At 36.7% G+C, this 27,022-nt stretch overlaps 1 protein-coding gene across 2 annotated transcripts in view; it reads right to left on the bottom strand.

Annotated features, from left to right (window-relative positions):
* GRM7 (glutamate metabotropic receptor 7) overlaps positions 1-27,022 on the bottom strand; it is an 891,796-nt gene that overhangs the window by 584,990 nt on the left and 279,784 nt on the right. For both annotated transcript variants that reach the window (XM_059161568.1, XM_059161569.1), the window contains exon 2: positions 21,071-21,287. In XM_059161568.1, the coding sequence (XP_059017551.1) occupies positions 21,071-21,287 (217 nt within the window). The remainder of the gene's footprint in view (positions 1-21,070; positions 21,288-27,022) is intronic.

Here is a 27,022-nt window from a genome sequence, read left to right as displayed (position 1 = left end):
CTAGAACATTTTACATTGCTATAAATTCTATTATTTCCTTCAAATGTACAAGGAAAGACATTATGGAGACTGAGAAGAAAATATACGATATCACATCTGGTAGGACACATTTGTCACCAGCACCTGCTTGGATATTAGGATCTGATGCTTATCTTAGATGTCTATGGATCTGATGTTATCTTTGATGTCTACATCCAAAAAACTGTCTGGTATAATTGTTAATCAACTGGAAAAGGATGGGCACATTGCAGAGTTCTGGGATGCTTCCTACTAGATCCTGTTTGGAGCACAAAACTAAAAGTCTAAATGGAGTTGGAACTGATTCCTATTGTTGGTGGTGTCCTGAAGAGTCAGTTCTTTATCTCCTACTACCTGAATTTTCAAAGTAGCCTACTTTCCTGTCTGTTTCAAGCTTAGTTCCTTGGTTTTTCCTCTATTTCCTTGAGAGAACTCATAAACTTTCCATACAACCTCTTTTTTCCCCCCCTTAACCACCCATAGTTAGTTCATGTTGTCATGTTTTTTTTTTCCTCCTTTTTTGGTAATTCTCAAAATTTTTCAACCAAATGATTTAAATATCTAATAAGATTAAACAAACAAAAACACCACCAACAAAAGAACTTCTAAAGTAACTAGAAATTCTACTGGTCTGTCTCATGGTGCCAATTCTGTCCTAGAGCATAAGACAAGGTCAGGATTCAAAAACATATGTACTCATTTTGCTGTGATTTTATACAGGGATTTTATACATAGAAAACTGACTTTAAGACTGAAGTTGTTCAGGGGCGCCTGGGTGGCTCAGTGGGTTAAAGCCTCTGCCTTCGGCTCAGGTCATGATCCCAGGGTCCTGGGATCCAGCCCCGCATTGGGCTGTCCGCTCTGTGGAGAGCCTACTTCCTCCTCTCTCTCTTTCTACCTGCCTCTCTGCCTACTTGTGATCTCTGTCTGTCAAATAAATAAAATCTTTTAAAAAAAGACTGAAGTTGTTCAGTACACATTCAACTGTAAACACCTTTTTGTACTTTCCCATAATAGATATGAGGATGACTTACCCCTTTAAAAGGAATGGATATAAGCCAGGCAGCAAATAATAATTACCAGCCAAAAGCCAGTCAAACTGGGAATCAGACAGCTCTGCAGAAGTGTTGTTTTTTTATCGATTCAAGTTGCCACCAAAACCATTACTCTAATATAGATGCAGTAATCTAAGGCTGAGTGAATTTGTTCAGAGAAAATAAGTCACTGTTAAACCTTAATTCACATTATAAGAAAATGGAAACTTTCCCTTTGCTCAATAACATTAAAGAAGCATCTTGGAAAACTGTAACCCCTCCAAAACAAACAAACAAAAAACTGTAAAGGAGTTTATATTCTGAGACCCTCACCTCCTAATTATTCTCTGCCTCATGACTTCATTCTTACCATCCTGCGATCTTGACTCCAATAATCTTCATCACTGATGCTTAGCTTCCAACCAGCATCTTCTATCAGTTCTTCTGTCTTCTCAACAATGGGTTTTATTTAAAAATTTAAAAGTGTTTGCAATTTAGTATTACCATTTTTTTAGTGCCTTATATCAATTTAGCAAAACATATAGAAGAATAGTAAAATATATTGATCTGATTCAGTCTAATTCTTTTTTTTTAACTTTTTTAAAAAAGATTTTATTTATTTATTTGCCAGAGAGAGAGCACAAACAGAGGAAATGACAAGCAGAAGGAGAAAAAGAAACAGGCTCCCGCTGAGCAGAGAGCCCGATGTGGGACTTGATCCCAGGACCCTGGGACCATGACCTGAGCTGAAGGCAGAGGCTTAACCCTCTGAGCCACCCAGGAGCCCCCTCAGTCTAATTCTTTAGAAAAATAATTACTTAGTTAACACATACATTTTCATTACAAAATGTGCTTCTTCTATCTTTTTCCTTTCAATTTAGATATACTATACCCAAGTATAACTTATATTCTATTCTTTAAAAATATAGTGGAGGGGAGTGACATCAGCAACATGGCTGAGTAAGATATTTCTTTTTGTATCTCTCTTCAGTACCAACTAGAATCCATCCACAGATCAAAGTACCTTTGTAGGATCTGTAGAATCCTACAGATTCTACAATCTTATTAGAATCCACCATACACCATACACCACGGGACTGAAGAGGAGTATTACCCACCCATATTTTAGGCAACAGATGTACAGACATTGAACACGAGCCTGCAATGGCCTGTGAGCTTGATCCTCTTGGCCATGGTTCACAGGTCCTTGGAGAATACTATCTTATGCAATCACCCATGGATAAGTAGGCTGTTGTAGTAGTCCAGGTTTCCAGTGGAGAAGTCGCAACATATAATTGGAACCAAAACAAACATACAAATAACAACAACAACAACAACAACTGAACGAGTTTGGATGCATTGGAGAGGGGTAAGAGGAAGACTTGACTTTACTTGCATTGCCACTGCAATTCAGTGCAATTCGTGCCAGATGAAATCTCAGCACATGATTTCTCCCAGGAGGTTAAGTGAGAGTGGGGGAATGAAAGCCTGTCTTCCCCAGCTATGTGGGACATTACCAAAGAGGCTCAGATCTATTTCACCCTATCTCATGAGTATGGTGGAGTCATGAATCATGGAGGGGTTGGTAGAAGAGAGAGAAGCAGCATATAGGACTCTTAGATGATATTAAAGAGATGTTGATCCTACCAACTGCATTGTGGACTCCATCAAGAAGCACACTCAGGAGCTGCTAAGAACACCTTGCCCAAAGATCCTCTCAACTGGCCCACAGGCATCCCCGCTGCTATGTATACCTCACCCACAAACACTCCTAATCTGTGACTGGATCTCAATGCAAACTGCAAAATGTGGCAAGCATGAACTTAAACTTTGACAGACATCTAGTGAAAATATACAGAAAGCCATCATGAATCTGTGGGCCAGAAACAGACCACAAACTTGAGATTTAGCTCCACCCTTGGGAAAGCAAATGACAGGCTTCAACTACCTTACATGGTGTACTGAAGGATCAAGAAAAGACACACAAACCTAAGTATCTTGCCACAAGAAGAAGAAAGAAACATAAAGCAGACATATCCATAGAAAGACTGAGAGAGCCTCAGACTCCTTACCAGAAGTAATGGAAATAATTTCTCTCCAGTCTGTTAGTAATGATTAGAGAGGTGACTGCTATTGGAGATTCAAAGACAGCAATGCCAATACTTCAAAGAACATGAAAAATCAAAGAAACAAGACACCACCAAAGAATTACAATAATTTTTCAGTAATAACCCCAAAGACATGGAGACCTACAGCTTATCCAATAAAGAATTCAAAATAGCTTTTTGAGGAAACCCAGTGAGCTACAAGAAAACACAGACAATTCAATGAAATCATGAAAACAAAACATGAGCAAAATGATAAGTTTAACAAAGAGACAGAAATCACAAGAAAGAGTGAAACAGAAATTCTGGAGCTAAAGAATACAACAAATGGAACAGGAAATGCAATGGAGAGCATCAATATCAGAATGGCTCAAGCAAAAGAAAGAATCTATAGATTAGATGATAGGAACTTGGATATTATCCAGGCTGAAGGGAACAAAGAAAAAAGCATGAAAAAGAAACAAAGAAAGCCTATGTGATCATAAGATACCATCAAAGAAGTAATTTATGCATTTTCAGAGTATCAAAGGGAGAGGAGATGGAGAAGAGGGCAGAAGGCTTATTTAAATAAATTATTGCCTGAGAACTTCCCAAATCTGGGGAGAGATTTAGAAATATAGTTTATGAAGCTCATAGGTCATCAAATTCAATTTAAGGAGATCTTCCCTAAGAACCATTATAAAGATCAAGGGAACCCTTGATCAGCAGATTTCCCAGGAGAGAGTGGATGATATATGCAAAGTGATAAGAGAAAAAAAAAAGTCAACAAAGAAAGTTTTATCCAGTAAAGTTGTCTTTCAGAAATAAAGAAGAGATAAAGACTTTGCCAGATAACCAAAAGCTGAGAGAGTTCATCACCATTAGATTTTCCTTACAGGAAAAGCTAAAAGATGTTTTCTTCAATTGAAAGTGAAAGGAAGAATTAGTAACAGGAAAATGTATGAAAATATACAACACACTAGTAAAGGTAAGGTTTTATCAACGTCAGAATATTCCAACACTGTAATGTGGTATGCTAACCACTTAAGTATAAAGTTTTTAACAAGTACTAAAAAATTATAATTACAATAGTAGGCTAATGAATACACAATATAAAAAAGAGGTAAATTGTGACATCAAAAACATAAAAAGGTGGGGGGGGAATAAAAGGGTAGAGTTTTTGTATGCAATCAAAATTACGTTGTTATCAGCCCTATGTCATATATATAAGAAGTTTATGTAAGCCTCATCATGGTCACAAAGCAAAAACCAATAGTAGATATATAAAAGATACCAAAAAGAAAATCAAAGCATTCCACTGTGAACTGATTATTGGAAAACCACCAATTCACAAAGGAAGGCAGAAAGAGAGGGAGAAAGAACAAGAGAAACCATAAAACAGCCAGAAAATAATAAATAAATGGCTTTAGTTTTTGCCTATAAATAATTAATCTCAATGTAAACAGATTATAAATTATTGACTCAAAAGGCATAGCATTGATCAATGGATTTAAAAAACAAATAAACAAACAGAATATGCATATGTCATATACCTAAAACTAACATACTATTTCAGAAATACATAAATAAATAAATAACATCAGCAAGCTGAAATTAAAGCACACTAAAAAGATCGTATATCATAATCAAGTAGGATTTTTCTTTGGGATACAAGAATGGTTCAGTAAGTAGAAATCAATAAATGTTATATACTAGATTAATAGAACAAAAGTTTTAAAAAGCATATCGTTACCTGAATAGATGCAGAAAAAGCATCTGACACCACATCCTTTCATGATTAAACTCTCAACAATTTGGGCACATTAAATAAAAACTTTTAAAAAACTGGGTACAGAAGAAATCTACTTCAACATAATAACATACTAAGCCTACAGTTAACAGCATCTTCAATGGTGATAAGGTTAAAAACTTTTCCTCTAAGATCAGGAACAAGAAAAAGGTACCTACTCTCAAAACTCCCATTCAACATAGTACTATAAATCCTATCAGGAGTGATCAGGCAATAAAAAGAAACAAAAGATCCAAATAAGAACAGAAATAAAATTGTTTTTGTTTACAGATATTATCTTACATACAAAAAGTCCTAAAGACTCCACCAACACTAATAGAACTAATAGTTCTAATATAGAACACGAATAGGACTAATATAGACTTACAAAGACTGCGTAACCAAAGGAATCCTGAGAAAGAACAAAGCAGGGGGTATCATGCATCCTGATTCCAAACTACATTACAAAGTTACAGTAAACAAAACAGTAGGATATTGGCTTTAAAAATACTCACAAAAGTCGATAGAACAGAATAGAGAGCCCAGAATATAAATCCTCACCTATACATTCAATTAATATTTGAAAGGGATCCAAGAATACTCAATAGAGGAAGAATAATCTTTCCAATAAATGGTATTGAGAAATTGGATAACCAATGCAGAAGAATGAAATTAGACTCCCATCTTACACCACTCACAAAATTTAACTCAAAACAGATTAAATGACTTAAATAAAAAACCTGAAGCTATATGATTCCTAGAAGAAAACAAAGAACGTTATCCTGATACTGGTCTTGGCAGGGTTTTGTTTTTGTTTGGTTTGGATTGGGTTTTGTTTATTTTATTTTGTTTTGTTTTTTGATATTACATCCAAAGCAAAAGCACCCAAAGCAAAGATAAGTAAGTGGGACTACATCAAACTAAAAGTTTCTGCACAGCAAAAGAAATAATCAGCAAAATGAAAAGACAGCCTACAGAATGGGAGAAAATATTTGCAAATCATATATCTAATAAAAGGTTGATATCCAAAATATACAAGGAACTCATTCAACATAATAGGAAAAACAAAAACAAAGGAAAAAAAAAACCACTCTGATTAAAACATGGGCAGAAGAACTAATAGACATTTTCCAAAGAAGATATACAGATGGCCAATAGGTACATAAAAAGATGCTTGACATCACTACTCATCAGAGGAAAGCAAATCAAAACTCCAATGAGATACCACCTCACACCTGTTGTAATGGCTATGATCAAAATGACAAGACAAACATGTTGGTAAGAATGTGCACTACTGGTATGGAGGATCCTCAAAAATTTAAAATTACAACTACTATATAATCCAGTAAATAGACTGCTGAGTATATATCCAAAGGCAATAAAATCAGGATTGCAAAGAGATGTCTGCCCACCTATGTTCCTTGAAGCATTATTCACAATAGCCAAGACAAGGAAACAACATAAGTGTCAATGGATGAATGGATAAAGAAAACTTTATATATACATAAATTACAAAATATACACACATATATATCTATACACACACATATACACTGAACTATTAGTCATTACAAAGAAGGAAATGCTGCCATTTGCAACAACATGGATGGACCTTGGAGACATTATGCTACGTGAAATAAATCAGACAAAGAAAGACAATTGCTGTATGATATCACTTATATATGGAATCTATAAAAGCCAAACTCATAGAAACAGAGAATAGAATGGAAGTTGCCAGATGCTGGGAGGCAAGTACCTAGGAGATCTCAGTCAAATGGTGCAAACTTTCAGTTAGAAGATGAGTGCGTGCTGGGGTCTAAGGTACTGCTTGTGGGTGTGGTGCATAAACAGTAAATCTTGGAACACTGAAAAAAAATTAAATTGAAAAAAATAAGGTACTGCTTGGTGATTATAATTAACTACACTGTATTACACACTTGAATGTTGCTAAGAGAGTAAATCTTTAATGTCCTTACCACAAAATGAAACGGTAATCATGTGAGGTAACAGGTGGTAACTAACCCTACCATGGCAATTATTTTATAATAGATAAGTGTATCAAATCACCACATTGTATACTTTAAACTGCCCCCATTGCTGTATGTCAATTATAACTGAGTAAAGCTGGGAAAAAATATGGTGCAAGCCCAATAAATAAATGATGCAAACTCTTGAAAAGAAGGCAGTCTGTGAGTATAATGCAAGCCATCCCAGTTTCCACTTCCTATCTTAATTATTCACTAGTTACAGTTGAACAAAATTTCTGTAAGAAGAGACTGATAACAAAATTTACATAAAGTATGGAGAATGGAATGTGTACTAAGTGCCTTACCATATACCAAGATTTTAGAAAATAGCACTCATGATCCTGATATAAAACTAGGCATTAATATTTGTGCCAAAAAACTTTGACCAGAAGAATATGTCATTTCTGCCCCCTTTAGTATTGAATTTGAAAGCAACATACTTCTATATAATCAGTCATCACTCACCAAAATTTCTGTAATGATAATCTTTTTTTTTAATTTTTTATTTTTTATAAACATATATTTTTATCCCCAGAGGTACAGGTCTGTGAATCACCAGGTTTACACACTTCACAGCACTCACCAAAGCACATACCCTCCCCAATGTCCATAATCTCACCCCCTTCTTCCAAACCCCCTCCCCCCAGCAACCCTCAGTTTGTTTTGTGAGATTAAGAGTCACTTATGGTTTGTCTCCCTCCCAATCCCATCTTGTTTCATTGATTCTTCTTCTACCCACTTAAGCCCCCATGTTGCATCACCACTTCCTCATATCAGGGAGATCATATGATAGTTGTCTTTCTCTGCTTGACTTATTTCGCTAAGCATGATACGCTCTAGTTCCATCCATGTTGTGGCAAATGGCAAGATTTCATTTCTTTTGATGGCTGCATAGTATTCCATTGTGTATATATACCACATCTTCTTGAGCCATTCATCTGTTGATGGACATCTAGGTTCTTTCCACAGTTGGGCTATTGTGGACATTGCTGCTATAAACATTTGGGTGCACGTGCCTCTTTGGATCACTACGTTTGTATCTTTAGGGTAAATACCCAATAGTGCAATTGCTGGGTCATAGGGCAGTTCTATTTTCAACATTTTGAGGAACCTCCATGCTGTTTTCTAGAGTGGCTGCACCAGCTTGCATTTAGTGATCCTTTGGATTTAAATTAAAAAAAATCAATATTATATGTACAAACCTGTTATATTTCTTTTCAAAGAAGGTAAATTTCCTTGGGAATGCTGAAGTTGTTAAGATTATCATTACAGACTTCTGTAATCATTACAGACGTCTGTAATGATAATCTTAACAAAGAAATGTGAAAAGAAATATAACAGGTTTGTACATATAATATTGATTTTTTTTTTTAAATTTAAATCCAAAGGATCACTAACAGCCTAAGAAAAATAAAGCTTTTTCATAAGTGGACACTTAAAGTAAGCATTCTTTCATTTTTAGGTGCTTCTAATATATACCTCAAATGTTTCTCTTAAGACTTGTATCACCATCATGATGACTTGACTTTTAGTATCTACCCATGTATGTACAAATCTATGTTGTTACTATATACTAGTTTCTCAAAGGATTGCCTAAATAGTATGGCTTGTAAAGAGTGATGACATCCCATTGATAGCTATCTAAAAAAGAGTTTGCATGACAATTAATGTCAACTCTAAGATATTAATATAATAGGATAACACCAGCTAATCACTATTGGCAGTGTGTTTAAAGTGCCTATTATTTAAGATACCCAGCCAAAAGAGTAACAAATTTGAAACATCAGGAATAGGCAAATTTGAAGCTACCCAAGGTCCAAGTATTTCAAAGTCTTAAGGTAGTATGTATTTAGGATGGCTGCTGACCCTTCAATTTGCCTGAGAGTGCTAATGCAACTGATGGAAGGCTTTGTAGAATTTCCTATAATCTCTTGAAAGATTTAACAGCAGGGATCCATTTGCGAAGTAAAAGGAAAACAGATCCCTCAGCTAGAGCCTCAAGCCTCAAAGAGGCTCCATTTACCCACATCAGTTCAAAATATAAAATTATTTAGGAAGGAGCTGGAGTCCAGTAAATAGATATTTCACAAGCAACCAATTATTAATTTAAGTTTTCTTGAACTAGGCTATCTATTTTCTAGAACTATCCATTTGACTAATTCCAGTGCCCATCTCCTTGCCACTATTTTGATGAATATTTCACTTTTCTGTGTGGATTCTGTTCAAAACTCCCTCCTCTTTTTACTTGCCTATCCCAGTGGAATGAAGCACTGAGCTGGCCTCTGGCAAAGGCAACCAAAAAATAATATATTTTGGAGTATGACCACCCCCAACTTTTGGTTAGAGCACTGAAATTACTTTGGGAAACGTCTCTTCTCCACCGTGCATGGCCTTAGTGGGACTCAAAATCAAGTCTCCTACTTTCCCACAACTAAAACATAAGCATGCCCACTAAGCACTTAAACTCTATATGTTTCCTTCTAGTCTACAGGCAATTATTCTATTTTTTTTTTTTTTACTGCAATTTCTCTCTCTTGCTACCATGCATCAAAACCTGTGAGATTCAAGTTGAGTCTCTTCCAATAAATACTTTTGTAAAGACCAAGAAAAGAAAGCCTCACTTGAAGGCAGAATGCAGCATCACTAAGTAGGGAGAATAAATCTAACACTCTGCCTCTAAGGTTTAGTGGATATATTATTATGTAAAAGCGTGGTTACTTTCCAATATAAATTCTGGGGTACATACTTACCTCAGAACAACAATGTTCTTCTCCCCTACCCAACTGACCATGAAATTCTATTGTTCATTAGAATTCTCTACTTTTGAGTCTCTTCCATATTTTAAGTTGAGCTATGTTCCTTTTTCAATACATCTTTAACCTCAGTACCAGAATCCTATGTCCTTCCTCTACAAAGCATGGGCTACATATGGTAATCATACCAAGTAGGTGAGAAAATCAGGAATTCCCTTTATCTTCAGATCCTTTCATATGCCTATGTGATGCTCAGGTGCACTGAAGGTAGGTAGAAAGGGTGAGAAGGAATTGCTGAGATGTCTTTTCTAGTGTCTATTCCTTCATGCAGCAAAAAACATTCTGTCATCATCTATTTCCAGTCGCACATCCACAGTGACAGTCCATTTTTGCCTGGAAGAAACCTACCCTTTACCATCTGGATGATAGGCATTTGAGAATCGTCAGAATCAAGAAAGGCCAGTTTTCTCAATAAACATGGGATGACTTTACAAAGCAAAGGAGCAGTATGTTAATTCCCAGTCAGTTACTGTAGGACTTAGGGCTGAAATGAGAAGTTTTTGGCCCAAAGCCAGAGCATTTTCTGCAATAATTTCCATGTTGTGTGGAAGAACATTTTATATCATAGTAATTAAAAATGCATTCTTTTTTTTTTTTAATTTTTTATTTTTTATAAACATATATTTTTTATAAACATATATTTTTATCCCCAGGTCTGTGAATCACCAGGTTTACACACTTCACAGCACTCACCAAATCACATACCCTCCCCAATGTCCATAATCCCACCCCCTTCTCCCCAACCCCCTCCCCCCGGCAACCCTCAGTTTGTTTTGTGAGATTAAGAGTCACTTATGGTTTGTCTCCCTCCCAATCCCATCTTGTTTCATTTATTCTTCTACCCATTTAAGCCTCCATGTTGCATCACCACTTCCTCATATCAGGGAGATCATATGATAGTTGTCTTTCTCTGCTTGACTTATTTCGCTAAGCATGATACGCTCTAGTTCCATCCACGTTGTTGCAAATGGCAAGATTTCATTTCTTTTGATGGCTGCATAGTATTCCATTGTGTATATATACCACATCTTCTTGATCCATTCATCTGTTGATGGACATCTAGGTTCTTTCCATAGTTTGGCTATTGTGGACATTGCTGCTATAAACATTCGGGTGCATGTGTCCCTTTGGATCATTACATTTGTATCTTTAGGGTAAATACCCAATAGTGCAATTGCTGGGTCATAGGGCAGTTCTATTTTCAACATTTTGAGGAACCTCCATGCTGTTTTCCAGAGTGGCTGCACCAGCTTGCATTCCCACCAACAGTGTAGGAGGGTTCCCCTTTCTCCGCATCCTCGCCAGCATCTGTCATTTCCTGACTTGTTGATTTTAGCCATTCTGACTGGTGTGAGGTGATATCTCATTGTGGTTTTGATTTGTATTTCCCTGATGCCGAGAGATATGGAGCACTTTTTCATGTGTCTGTTCGCCATCTGGATGTCTTCTTTGCAGAAATGTCTGTTCATGTCTTCTGCCCATTTCTTGATTGGATTATTTGTTCTTTGGGTGTTGAGTTTGCTAAGTTCTTTATAGATTCTGGACACTAGTCCTTTATCTGATATGTCGTTTGCAAATATCTTCTCCCATTCTGTCAGTTGTCTTTTGATTTTGTTAACTGTTTCCTTTGCTGTGCAAAAGCTTTTGATCTTGATGAAATCCCAGTAGTTCATTTTTTCCCTTGCTTCCCTTGCCTTTTGCGTTGTTCCTAGGAAGATGTTGCTGCGGCAGAGGTCGAAGAGGTTGCTGCCCGTGTTCTCCTCAAGGATTTTGATGGATTCCTTTCTCACATTGAGGTCCTTCATCCATTTTGAGTCTATTTTTGTGTGTGGTGTAAGGAAATGGTCCAATTTCATTTTTCTGCATGTGGCTGTCCAATTTTCCCAGCACCATTTATTGAAAAGGCTGTCTTTTTTCCATTGGACATTCTTTCCTGCTTTGTCGAAGATTAGTTGACCATAGAGTTGAGGGTCTATTTCTGGGCTCTCTATTCTGTTCCATTGATCTATGTGTCTGTTTTTGTGCCAGTACCATGCTGTCTTGATGATGACAGCTTTGTAATAGAGCTTGAAGTCCGGAATTGTGATGCCACCAACGTTGGCTTTCTTTTTCAATATCCCTTTGGCTATTCGAGGTCTTTTCTGGTTCCATATAAATTTTAGAATTATTTGTTCCATTTCTTTGAAAAAGATGGATGGTACTTTGATAGGAATTGCATTAAATGTGTAGATTGCTTTAGGTAGCATAGACATTTTCACAATATTTATTCTTCCAATCCAGGAGCATGGAACATTTTTCCATTTCTTTGTGTCTTCCTCAATTTCTTTCATGAGTACTTTATAGTTTTCTGAGTATAGATTCTGTGTCTCTTTGGTTAGGTTTATTCCTAGGTATCTTATGGTTTTGGATGCAATTGTAAATGGGATTGACTCCTTAATATCTCTTTCTTCTGTCTTGCTGTTGGTGTAGAGAAATGCAACTGATTTCTGTGCATTGATTTTATATCCTGACACTTTACTGAATTCCTGTATAAGTTCTAGCAGTTTTGGAGTGGAGTCTTTTGGGTTTTCCACATATAGTATCATATCATCTGCGAAGAGTGATAATTAGTGATATAGAAGACCAAATGACAGAGAATAAAGAAGCTGATCAAAAGAGGGACAAACAGCTACTGGACCACGAGGGGAGAATTCGAGAAATAAGTGACACCATAAGACGAAAGAACATTAGAATAATTGGGATTCCAGAAGAAGAAGAAAGTGAGAGGGGAGCAGAAGGTATACTGGAGAGAATTATTGGGGAGAATTTCCCCAATATGGCAAAGGGAACGAGCATCAAAATTCAGGAGGTTCAGAGAATGCCCCTCAAAATCAATAAGAATAGGCCCACACCCCGTCACCTAATAGTAAAATTTACAAGTCTCAATGAAAAATGCATTCTTTTTTTCAAAGCAATGCTATTTCTTCTATCCTTTAAAAATTAAAATACCATTACATATATATATATATATATATTTTTTTTTAATATGACTCTCTCTTCCTAAAATGGCATTCATTACCCCATTTAGGTCAACCTTCTCTGCCAATTCCTTTGAGGCTTAGCTATGCATCTATTTTCTTCTAGAGTTCCCCTTACAGCATGCCTCAACAAGGCTGTTTTCATGGCTCTACTTAGGTATTTCTACTCTTAGAAAGCAAAGATTATTATTACTATTGCCTTGTGGTTGTTACTACTATAATTATTATTTATGACTATTATGCTAGAACAGTATCTGACACAAAGTACTCAGACATACACTGTATGAAGGAAGGCAGACTAGCAGATATTTTATGCCTCTTTTTCCTTCTAAAAAATCAGTTTATTACAACAGATTAATGATAAGTTTAGAAAGCTTAATTGCAGAAACTTCCAACAGTTTCATTGTGCCAACTATAGCCATTAAATCATTACCTCTTCCATTATTAAAAGACCATTTTTAAATTAAATGTGCATTTATTGAGCTTATTCTATATTGGACATTATCCTGGGTATAGAGTATTGAAAGACAAATAAAACATAAGCCTATCCTCAATAAATTTACATTATAATGGGAGAGGATAATTAGACAGATTACAATAACATGCAATCAATTCTATGACAGAGTTATGCAAAAGGTATTATGGAACTTATAGGAGAGACACTCTCAATTATATTAATGAAGGTAAAAGCCAAACAACTGAAGTAAAGCCTGTCTAGATTAAGTAGAAAATAAATTAAAAATTTAAATTATTATTTTAAAGTGTTGTTTTTTTGTTTTTTGTTTTTTGCTTTTTTGTTTGTTTGTTTGTTTTTGAGAGAGAGTGCACATGCACACGCACCCACACAGGAACAGGAAGGGAGTGGCAGGAGGAAGGAGAGAATCTTGAGCAGGCTTCACACCCCCCAGGGAGCCTGATATGGGTCTTGATCTCACGGCCATGAAATCATGACCTGAGCTGAAATCAAAAGCCACATACTCTGGGGTGCCTGGGTGGCTCAGTGGGTTAAAACCTCTGCCTTTGGCTCGGGTCATGATCCCAGGGTCCTGGGATCGAGACCCGCACCGGGCTCTCTGCTCAGTGGGGAGCCTACTTCCTCCTCTCTCTCTCTCTCTGCCTCTCTGCCTACTTGTGATCTCTGTCTGTCAAATAAATAAATATATCTAAAAAAAAGTCACATACTCAAACTGGCTGAGCCACCCAGGTGCAATCTTAAATTATTATTTAAATTATGCTGGACACCCCATAGAATCCCTAGGGAGGCCAGGGAACCAAAGTCAGAAAATGAGCCAAAACAAAGAATGACTAAGCTATCAATACCAAGGCCAAAAACGGTGTCACAGAACCAAGTTAGCTAGGGCACTGTTCCTGCCACTCTTGGAAGTTGGAGACTGTCCTTCTGCTGCCAATTCATGCTGGATGCCATCTCCAGCCTGAGAACATGGATATCACTGCTGCCACTGTCAATGATATGGGTTTCCATTGCTTCTGCTTCTATGCACCCCCAGCTCTTAATTCACCTAGGGTGTGAATGTCTGATTAGGCAAGACTGGGTTGCAGGGCTATGCCTTGGCTTTAAGGGAGGCTGGGAACATGAACACCTAGCAATTTTAGCTCTACAGGGAGATGAAGCTTGTTTTCTCCTTAAGACTTATGCAATTAGTTATTCTCCATGAATTTGTTCAGAGAAGTAGACTTAAAATGGAGCACTGTTAAAATAGACAAATGTATACACTGCAGTCCGAAATAGAATCGCAAAGGAAGATTAAGTCAGGGATGGCTTTTCCCAAGGTGTTCCATTTTGAGAAAATAAATTGAGAGTTAGCTGGCAGTCTAGGCAGAGGTCTAGCATTTACAAAGGAACAGAGTATCCTGATACCTACAGAAGGTTACTGTGGCAGGGTAAAGAGAGTATGTATGGGGGTTGGAGGTGAGAATAAAAGAGGACAGGGACAGTATGTGAATGAGACTGGTGACTGACGCACACACTGGGTCAGAAAGGACCTATATGCCATGCCAGGTCTCTTTTACTTAATATTCTGGGGAAAGGGAGACAGAGACAGAGAAATTTCTATTTTAGAAAGATTATCATCATAACTGAATGAATACTGTATCAGAGGGGCTAATCTGGAGGCATGGATAGCTGTAGCTATGCATGAAGGTGAATCAAATGGGGCCCAGAAGTTAACAACAGTGATGGGGTGGCTAAGGGGTCACCCTCAAGATGTGCTAAGAAATAGAGTCAGGGTTAAAATCTAAAATGCTGTGCTAACCCCTGAGAATCCAAAAAATAAAATGAAAATATAAAGCCTTTTCTTGGGGAATTTACAGTTTAGTTTTAAGCACAACTGAAGATAAATGATGTCACAGGAGTTCTTGTGATTGTATGTTTTGAAAATTAGCCTTTAAATGTTTAATACTTGTATTTAAACTAGGACCACTGAACACTTCATTCAGGAAACAATGCAGTTAGGCTTTAAAATGCCTCTGAGTTTTCTGTATTCACCATGACACAGGCAGTGACAAAAACAAAACAAAACAAAACAAAAAAAACAAAAGGAAAAGAAAACCCTGAAATCCATCCTAGATGGAGAACTGGGAATTAAAAACATGTTGCATCACACTGCTTCAAGTTTTGTGATGGGATCATAAGACAGAAGAAGGTAGTCGAGTCAGAGAGAGAGCAGCTGTAATAAATCACAGTAAACAGGTATAGGATATAATTTTTTATGACCCACAAGCCACAAAATTATATATCATAAAATTATATATCATAAGTGCTTCATCTACAGGCTTTGTTTTTCTAAAAGGCAAAGGAAGACATGCAATTCCTCCTTCCTCTTCTCCTTCCCTTAAATATTTATTGAATGCCTTTTATATGTCAAATACTATGGTAGATTATAGAGTCACAAGGCTATAGTCACAAGGTCCTTGACCTTATAGAGGTTATGGTAGGGTAGGGAAAACTGACAATTTCCACACAGTAAAAGAGAACACTGTATCTCTGAAAGAGAGAGAAGCCCAAAAACCTATAAGGAAAATAAAATCCCATAATTAGAAAATTCAATAGCTCCTGAGATTTATGAAAAAAAAATCTCAAAAAACAAAAACAAAAACAACTGAGGGTTGTAAAATAGTTATTAATAGTCAATTAGTCTCACTTAATTATTCTGGGAAAGAATATTCTAGATTAAGATAGAGTACTAAATAAAAGTACGTCTATGGTTTATCTGACTAATAATGGCTAATTACTTTATAAGACCAATTGAGAGGGGCACCTGGGTGGCTCAGTGGGTTAAAGCCTCTACTTTTGGCTCAGGTCATGGTCTCAGGGTCCTGGGATTGAGCCCCTCATCGGGCTTCTGCTCAGCAGAGAGCCTGCTTTCTCCTCTCTCTCTGCCTGCCTCTCTGCCTACTTGTGATCTCTGTCTGTCCAATAAATAAATAAAATCTTAAAAAAAAAAAAAAAAAGACCAATTGAGATATCTGTACTAAGTAACTGGCATGAAAGACCAAAAGGATAGTTCATCTGTTATTTCAAATTTTGAAAAGTTGACATCTGTCATAATACCATGGGCAGTAGCAAATCATTACTATTTGTGTCATATTGTGAAGCAGTGGTCATGGGATTCTCCTAAAAATTGTCCGGCAAACTTGAAAGTCATAGTGATGTACTTGTTCTCATAATCTTTGAACCAAATTTGATTCAAAAGTCTAGGATATATTAATGCTGTAAATTCTATCATAAGCATTTACTTTTACCTTTGCTTTAGAAAGAGGAGTCTGTATGTCTAATTTAGGCTATTTGGGTTATTATGTTGACCTGAATATTAAAGTGCATTGGGAGTGAATAATCTCTCATTCTTAGGATATGGAACAACAAATTGTTTTTGTTGCTATTGCATGTGTATTCATTCAAATAAACAGGGCAATTTATGCAAATATCACTGTTTTACAAAAATCTCTTCATCTGAGAAAATCATGTTACAGTCCTCTCTGAAAGTTCAACAAGGAACAGCACCCATGCATATTTAAATATCCAATGACTACATGAGAGAATTACTGAGGTATTCTTTGACAGTTTAGAGAAAGTGTACCTAGGCTTCCATGTTCCAAATGAATTATATGGCCTCCTGATGGAGGATGGCTCTTTTCCTCAGAGATCATTGTCTTGACTTGTTCTATCAAAGTATGATAAAGGATTGTTCACACATGTTCTTGACTATGTGCCTGATGGATACACCTCACACTCTAGTTCCATAAGTAGAACTGCTTTAGGACTTAAGTTGAAAGTAAGGTTTGGAACTAAAGTATCCTGAAAGGGTAAAACTCTTTTTTTTTTTTTTAAGATTTGTTTATTTATTTGAGAGAGAGGGCATGGGAGGGCAGAGGGAGAGGCAGAGAGAGCATCTCAAGCAGACTGCCTGCTGAGGCACAGCACCCACGCAAGGCCTGATCCCACGTGGGGCTTGATCCCAAGATCCTGAGATTATGACCTGAGCCGAAGTTCAAGGTTTAACTGACTGAGCTACACAGGCATCCCAGGTGAAACTCTTAAAGACATTTATAAAAGAGAAGAATCCTAATCTTCAAAGTCAAACTGTTCAGGAAGAATGGAAGTAACCCCTTCAAGCCTGCTAGCAGTACACAGACACATCAATGAGCTTATGCTTTTTCTCACTCACATTCTCTCCCTCTCTTTCTCTCCATACACACACAATACATATATAGGACATTATGAATACTTAACCTCCTTTTCATCTTATGCGTCTTATCTAATGAAAGCATGTTAGCAAAAATAGTAACTCAGCTATTATATACACTTATAGGTTATATTATATTATATAATTATATGTAATATATAAAACCTTGTAGTTCTGGCTGAAGGCAGATGTCATCCATCACTTATATTATTTTCAAATTTTTAAAACTCAAAAAGTAACTCTACTAATGAGTAAGGGACAGGTGAGGTTATGGAGAGACAGGTTGGGGACTACCTAACCAGGCTCACAGAAATCCCAGATATGGAGAAATGTTATAGACAAGTTATTAACCAGAGAGAAGGAAACAACAAATCCACCTTGTCTGTTCTAAATATTGGCAAGATATTTTCATATTTACAAAGCCACCTGTTTGTCTTCAATGTTATAGACAAGGTATTTGCCAAGTGCCCTGGTCAGTTTTCTATAAAACACTAACCATAAAATCCCTCAATGGCAACCCATTCGGGCCCCCTCACTCTAAAGAACTCCTTTTCTTTCCTTTCTGTTCTCACCTTCCCTTAATCAACTTTCACTTCACTTCACCCAGTTGTCTGACAGATTCATTCTTCGACTCTGTGAGACAAGAACCCTGCAACTGTGTGAGGCACTAATAAGAATCTGGTATTGTTAGGTGTGAAGTGATTCCCTATGTATGATCGTACTTAACGTTACTAACCTGATGAAGCAGGTATTAATTTCATTCTCTACATGAGGAAGCTGAGACCTTAAAAGTTAAATCATGTATCAAAAGTTTTATAGCATGGAAGTAATAGTGCCTGTTTCTCAATTTCCCATCCTTCTGACATCAGAGTGCTTACTTTTCTCTGTGCCCCACCACCCCTCCTACACATGCATGTGGACCTGAATCTTTCTTTGGGGACAAGGTTCTACATTCCTCAGACAAGAGGAAAAAAAGTAGACATTTAAAATTACCCTTAAAAATTCCTTAAGCATATATACTTCTAAGAAATTCCAATAAAGCAATTTTTTTCTTTTATTTTTTTTTGTTTCTGAATTAGAATACATCACTGTTTCTTTGGCTGAATATCAGAGGAAGCAACTGGATTATTTTAGAGACTATGGCATATGATTATATATCTGTCTACTGAAGTCATGCTTGGGGTAGGAAGATGCTTATATTACGAGGCCACAGAAGTGACAACAGCTGAAGAAGCAGTACAATCGTGTTTCCCACCTCAAGTTTTCTCTAAGTAATGTACACATTGGAGAGTAAAGGTCCTACATGCCATTTAAGTTGCAATATCCTCTCCTTTCTTTTCATTAGGAGAGGAACAGGGTGTTTGCTAAGCTCGTGAGTGCATTCACTTATATTAATTGCACGTATGCTCTGGTTTCAATGAAATTTATTATAAATACACAGTGAATATCACAATACTTATAGGAAAATAACCCTCAATATTTTCTTGCAATTCTGCAACTGGCTTTTTAGTAGTTACTCTCGTCCCCAAATTCAAAGGCTCTTAAACTGAAGAATCTCATCCGAAATGCCTGCCGATGATACAATTTTTATTTCTGCACAGGGTCATTTCACTGTATGTTTAACAAAAATTATGAGCTTGGAGTTAACACTGTATTGCAACAGCTTTTCCTTTCTGCAGTGTCATTATAAAGCAGACTCTGATATTGTATCTTAAGTTATCACCAAGTGACACTAGGAATAAACAACCATATGAAACTCACCACTGATCTATCTATAAAATATAGTCTTTTATAAAGGATCCAAAGCAAACATTTGCCTTGTTCCTGTCCTTTACTGAACAATCAACATGATTTTGACCTCATGGACACCACATTTTGTAACAAAATAGGTACTGTTCTTTGCTTTATCCGATACAAAGATCAGCATTAAATCTGAGACCAACTTGCAGCAATTACGTAGAATAAGATGATATCTGAACTGTGTCTCTGAGTCTTACCTTATTATTTTACCCATATTTTCTATTTATCTTTTATATTGGCTTTTATGCTCATATTTTAGTTATTTCTCTAAATTGGCTTCTAGCATTTGGATCAAAATAAGAGTCAAAAAAACAAAGAAAGAAATAAAAAATGCAGTTATCAAAGCTGATAAGGTATGGCTTTAGAGATTCACAAAGTGAACTATTAATGATGCCTATAAGTCAAAGCATGCATGACACAAACCCAGATTTAAGGTTTCTTTCCTAATCAGAGAATTTCTGGCTGAACTATACTGAGTATGTTTCCCTTGGAAACACTGTGGCTGAGACTGTAGTACTGAATGAGACAGACAGGATCCCCTCTTAGAGTCTATGGGGCAAGACAGAAAACACTGACAACAACAAATTATACTAGTATGTGACAAGTGCTGTGGGAGAAGACACTAAAAATACAACCAAGTGGGTAGACCCAAGGAAGTTTGGAGTATGCTTATATATAAACCTAGATATGGCATTTAGGATGAGACCTGTCAACAGTCAAGAGTTTTCTAGTCAAAGGTATGAAAAGTAAGAACACTTCAGTCAGATGGAAAAGTATAAAAAGGACCCAGTTCTCAAGTGAATTATTCAAATTAGAGCAAACAGTAAGGGCCTGAGTTAAAATCATGGGATTTATACAAGCCCTGGCTCCCTTTTTCAGTCGCCACATGCAGATATACCATCTATTCACTAACACATAACATGTCTTGGTGAAACTGTAGTCTGACAGTCAAGTATTCAAACCCATGTCTTCAGGATTTATGACATCTTTCCTCATGAAAAGGACCTTTCCTGTGTGTGTGTGTGTTTGCCTTAACGGTCAGCTACACGTTTATTGTATCCAATATTTCCGTATGGGGAAGCCTCAATATTTATTGCCAGAATTCTGAAATGTGAAGATTCTATCTCATTTTTCAAAATCTCCCCAATGGCAACCAGCTGGCCAAACACTTGAACTCATTACTTCCATTTTGAGCTAATGAAACATGAAAGAATCTACTACAAGTACTATTTAATCGAACTGTTTTTGTCAAAATAAAGTTCCAAAGATTATTTGGCTAAATACAGTCTACCATCCAGATAATTTGCTTAACTTTGTTGTGGATAAGTCATTCAGAGTTGTCACTGTCATTTTTCTTCAAAGCAAAGAGCCCCCATGATTAGTGTCTCATAATTTTAAACAATTTGTGCATTTTAGAGAGGGGCAGAGAGGAAGGACACACACACTCAGCAGCACCGCCTCAGGTTTCTGTATGCAGCCTGCAATCCACACCATTACTCATTACACAGAAGTAAGGTACCAGATTAAGTGCATATTCTCTTGTCTTCCTTTCTGCTACCGAAACTTAAAGGACTCCAGTTTCACACTTTTGAAAATATTCTCTTCAAAAATGGCAAAGTGTTATACATAAAGTCTTTACCAATTTACTTAATAGGCAGTAGGAATGTGAGAGTAGGGGTATGGTGATTATCTACAGGGTTGGTTTGATATGACAAAGACTGGAAAGGACATTAAAAGCCATAGACATGTGAAGACGGTCATTTGACCAATGCAATCTCTTCCTACCTGCCTCTTTGGAAATCTGTGTGAAGGATTCCACACCTTTCTCTCCATAACTCCCTTCAGATGCAAGGGTAGACACATAATTCCAGCCTAGGGCCTTCACGATGTCCACCATAGCCTGAGCTTGGAAGGAGTCGGGTGGGACCACACGAGAGAAGAAGTCGTAGCGTCGATCATCACTTAACTCAGGTGCTGTTGATGCGTAACTGATCTGGGGAATCTGGAAAGAAAGGAAAGCACCACATGAGAAAGCACATGACCAGGATGTGAGAGACTCATTTATACTTAGGATAATTTGCTCAAAATACAGGGCTTGAGCTCCAAAGAGGATGTGTGTTTTAGCAAACAACACCCTGCAACTGTGAACCATCTAAATGCAACCAACTACTTTCAGACAGCACAAAAGGGTATACTTTTGTGCCTTGGCCTTTTGGTTCCTCCTCAGAGAGAAAGAGGATGGCATGGGAATCACATGAGTCATGGTGCTTAGGAGAAAAGAGTTTGCAAACATTCTGACCAACACTTAGAATCATGCTTTACTTTTTTTTAACTTATATATTTATTTGAGAGAGAGAATGCAAGCAGGAGTAGGAGGGAGGGGCAGAGGGAGAGGGAAAAGCAGGCTCTCTGCTCAATGGGGAACCAGGGTTTGATCCCTGGACCTCTGCCATCATGATCTGAGCCAAAGGTAGGCGTTTAACCGACTGAACCACCAAGATGCCCCCATGCTTTACTTCTGAAAAACTATTAGACACCACCACCCCCACCACCACAAAAACACAACTGCCTAACTGGAATTTGTATAGAAATTGGTTTAGTTGACCCAGCTCATGAATATTGGTGGAAGTCATTAGACATCTAACATTGAGTACCAACCATCTGTGAAGAAACACCTAAGCGAGCTGCATGCATTATTTCATGTATTATTCATAAGAATATTATGAAGTAGTTAAGTAACACCCTGAGAACCAGGCCAGGGGGTTCCTTGCCACAAAGCCTTCTCTTCAGTAGTCCCTGTACTCTAGAGGGCCTTCCTCAAAATTTCTTAAGCTCCTCTTTGGGTGATGATAGAGGGCTGGCAGTTCTGCTTGTGTCAAGCCCATAGGGGTGCCTGATTCCCATTTTTCCATTTAGACAGTCCTCCAGTCCCTTACCCTGCTTGGTATTAACCAGGTCTCCTAAAAGCTCTAGAACTTATACCTGTGAGGATCATCCTTGGCCCCAATAGCAGCCCCCTCATTCCAGAAGGGTAGCCTAACATGCAGATTTCTCCCATCACCTGATATAGCACTTGTTTCCTAAGATCTCATGAGATTAGGCTATCTAAGAAGGCCTGACATCCTGAATTTAGCTCAAATTATGTATACATAAAGAGGCCCTACAAAAAATGTTTACTTGGGATTCCAAATACCCAAGAGGAAACCCCGAATTAGCCATCAGTTAGAACCCTGCCTAGGTCCTAACTTCAGGAACTCTAAACCACTTATGACTATAATACATTGTCCCCTTGGTCTTCTAACCTCAGCATGCAATAGACTATGATTGGTACCATTAATCTGCCTGTAAGAATGAGCAACTTCACAAAATTCTGCTTGCATATACTCCCCCCAGAACTTACTCTTGCTTTATCATATGGATTTCTGAAGTATCTACAGACCAGTTTTGATCTTTGCTCAAGCAAAGCCCAAAGGTCACTCTGCTCCAAAAATGCCAAAGTTACACTGGAGTCAATTCTTTGAGCCCTGAAAAATTCTACTCAGTGTTTATCTATTCCTCTCCTTCCAGTGCAGTTTGACTAAAGTAAACCCATTTACTGTTGTTTAAAGCTGGTTACCACCTCTGTAAAGCTCATTTTCCTAAGAACGTTCCTAGGTCATCATTACTCTACCAAGTCAGACAGCCCTGACAATAGATAATACCCACCAGGCAGCCCATACTTGATGCATTTTCCTCTTTGTCCACGGGGGGCACTGTCACTGATTCAAAGCCCAAAATCAGTGTGACAAAGTCAGCTGATAAGGAGAAACTCCTTGTAGTAGTAGGTGTTGTGAGATGTAATGGAAATAAAATGGGATTTAGTATTGACAGGATCCAGAACCAAAGTCTGATGTTTCTCTTCATGACAGTGTGCTCTTGAGAAGTTGTTTTTTTTTTTTTGTTGTTGTTGTTTGTTTGTTTGTTTTAAATTCAATGAGGTATCATTAATAAAAGGTTGTTTTTGAGGGATAAGAATAATGATTATGCTATGCTTAGCATAATGCTGGGACGGACTGGTTGATTCATACATGGGGGTGATGATAATCAAAACAGACAACAGTGTGTCTTTCCTTACTAAGTTTACCCATTACTCATATTTGACTTCCCAAGTACTCCATGGCACATTATCACATACATTTCCCTTACTGTCTAAGGGAAGAAAATTTTTTTATATATTTCTGTCATTATTGCTTTAGAAATAATGCCTATTATTTATCCAACTCTTTCTTACAGCCAGTTATGTTCTAAAAGTTTCCTATGCATGAGTTTATCTAACCATCAGTAAATATTCTTTACTATATTAGATTACTACCTCATTTTATATAAGTGGAAATTGAGAGTTCAAAGTAGAATGTGACCTTGCCTCAAGTCACAAAGTTGTAAGAAAGAGAGCAGTACTCACATCTGAAACTATCCGGTGCGAACTTCTGAACTCTCTTCTGATACTTTGCTCTATTGCTGGTAAACCATTTTAATAAGAAGAATAAAACAAGGAAGGCAAGTAGATATTTGGAGTTCACAGCACTGACTACAGAGCCACTAAATGTTTTTTAGTGATCATTCTTAGACCGTTACTCAAACATTTTATGTAAACACCTTGTTGAAGCCGATATAGATATCTTAGTAAAATGAGCTCCATATGTTTCATTTATCATTCCAAGCTTATGAATTTTAGGTAAGGAAAACATCAAATGAATAAAGACTCTGGGTGGGAAAAAAGGAAGGGATTAAAGGGAGGGATGAAGAGAGAGGGAGAGAGGAGAATAGTGGAGAGAGAGACAGACATTTTCATATAAGAAATAAAAAGGAAAGAAGCCAAGCATGTCAATACATTTCCATCAATTTCAACTTGTGGAAATGTGAAAGCTTCATGCTGTTGCACAGATGCCTTTGCTTCCAAAAGTCCTTTTCTACCTTTGAGACAGTGCTAATGAAGATACATCCAGCCCTCTACTTGAATTTGCATTTATGTAGCTGCTGTAAAAAATCAGAATTGTAAAGCACTCCCCATACAAGTGCATTTTCTAAACTGTATCCCAAGTTGAGTGATGAAAATCCTGGTGAAACAATTTTTTCCCTCACTACCATGCATCCTTTCAAAGTGGTCACTATCTGGAGTCTATCTCTTTATCATAAATAAGACATATCTCCTGGTTTAAGATTCATATGCATCTTTAGGATCATGCACACGACTTATACACAGTGTACTTATTCCTACATTATGCATATTTAGAATAAGGAATGAAAGAACAAACGGATTTCATTTCTGTGATAAAAATATAGCTGCATAAGGTATGCCTCCTCACAGTAAGAGGGGAGAGACTGCAATAATTTATGTAACCTATGAAATATGATGCTACTTACTTAAGTAATGTGTTGCATATTTAGTTACTTGTTTTCAAAATAGTATTTAAGCACACCAAGTAATTATTTTGAACTGTATGTTATAATTGGTACCTACAACTGGCCAAATTATTTTTAGTCATCTCCCGTAATTGACCTTCACACTCTCCTTGATACGGTAGCAATACCTTCTCCTGCTACTGAAACCCTCCTGTCTATAGTAATGCAGAATTGATCTTTTGATGAAGTAAATTTAGTGTAATAATACTTTGGCTATAGAAAAGTAAATATTCGATTTCTCTTTGAGACTTCCTTTCTCTGATAAAACAAAAAACAAACCAAAAAAACCCACTAAAGTGTTTTTTTTAAAAGATTTTATTTATTTATTTGACAGAGAAAGATCACAAGGGGGGTGGAGGTGGAGCAGAGGGAGAGGGATAAGCAGACTTCCCACTGAACAGGGAGCCTAGATCTGGACCTGGACACTGGGCTCAGTCCCAGGATCCCGGGATTAAGACTTGAGCCAAAGGCAGATGCTTAACTGACTGAGCCACCCAGGTGCCCCAGGCACTTTTAATCTTTATCATAGGACAAAATTTTCATTTTATTTTATTATTGTCTACTCTTCATAAAAATTTGCCTATGACATAAATATGGTTTTTTTTTGTTTTTTTGTTTTTTTTTGTTTTTTTGTTTTTAAGATTTTTTTTATTTGTTTATTTGACAGAGAGAAATCACAAGTAGATGGAGAGGCAGGCAGAGAGAGAGAGAGAGGGAAGCAGGCTCTCTGCTGAGCAGAGAGCCCGATGTGGGACTCGATCCCAGGACTCTGAGATCATGACCTGAGCCGAAGGCAGCGGCTCAACCCACTGAGCCACCCAGGTGCCCCATAAATATGGTTTTGTTAATGATGAGTCCCAAAGAGGACTGGGGACATTTATAATCCATTGTAATTGTATGTATATGTTATAATGTATGAACTTGTACTTTTTCTTAGAAATGTATATTATTTGTGAAAAATAGAGAAACAAAAGGAAAATAACTTTAATGACTTCATCCCTGTTAACATTTTATCTCTTTACCGGTTTTTGTTTGTGCATGTGGGTATGCACATACATATTATAAAGTATGAAAATGTGAGTCTTAATCTCTTCTTTCTTCCTCCCCTTACCCCCAGCCTTTCATTTCTCTTTCCCATTCTTTTTGGTTGTATAATATGCTCAGCTAAACCTGTTCTAAGCCTAATGTTCACTGTTGAGTGCTTAAACATTTCCCAAGTTTTTGCCACTAGAAAAAAAAAAAAAAAGAAGATGAATCCTCAAAGTTAATTTTGTGTAGATATCCATGAGCATTTTCCTAGAATATTGTTCAAGTCCCTACCCTCACCAATGTGACAGAAATATTTGAAGCTTACCTTTAAATATTTCCCTATATGGGAATTATTTGGGATTATTGTAGAAGGTAGACCAGCAATCTATAGTGACTTCTCTTAAATGGTTAACTACTTGCCCCAGCAACATATATTAAATAATTAATCATTTTTTATTGATGAGAAAGACCATCTCCTGTCATGTCTTAAATTCTTAAGTATCCTTTGATCTTTGGAGTGTATTCTCATTTCACTTTTCTATCTTCCACGTCTTGGGGCAGTATTTTATTATTTTAGTTCTTATAAGCATAGAGGATTTAGGGCTCTATTAGTTGGAATGTATCCTCTATTCATAGGTGTTCTTTTAAAAATGACCACAGGCAATCACACACGTTTAATTTTCTAGCTGAAATTTTAGCATAATTTTTTTCAAGTTCATAATAAAGTTTCATTAAGATTTTGATGAGAATTACATTATATTTATAAATTAATTTGGGAAGAATTGATACATATATAATATTTTATTTTCCCCATGAGAAAATAACTATTTTCATCCATTCTGTTGTTCATTTTTTTCTCTTAGTAAAATTTTATGACTGTCTCCATATAGGCACACTATTATCTTTATTTCTAGATAATTGGTATTAACTTTATTTGTAGATAATTGTTATTTTTATTGCATTATGAATGATATAACATTTTCATTTTGTTTTCTATTTATTGCTAGTATACAGGAATCTATTAATTTTGTATATTTACTTTGTGACTTACACCCCTGTTAAAGTTATTAGTTTTAATAGCTTTCAGTTTATTTCCTTGGGATTTTCAGGTAGGGAAGTTATATTATAAAAATTCATTTAGTTTTATTTTCTAATTACATCAGCTAAAATATCCAGGAAAACAAAAATGATAATGGTGAAAACAGCTTCCTTTTTTCACATTTCTCAAACTGAGCATCTGAAGTCAACTAGTGTTTATTTTTATTT

The sequence above is a fragment of the Mustela lutreola genome, chromosome 2 (genome assembly GCF_030435805.1).
Source record: "Mustela lutreola isolate mMusLut2 chromosome 2, mMusLut2.pri, whole genome shotgun sequence".
In the NCBI taxonomy this organism is placed as follows: domain Eukaryota; kingdom Metazoa; phylum Chordata; class Mammalia; order Carnivora; family Mustelidae; genus Mustela; species Mustela lutreola.
This window is presented reverse-complemented; position numbering and strand designations above follow the sequence as displayed.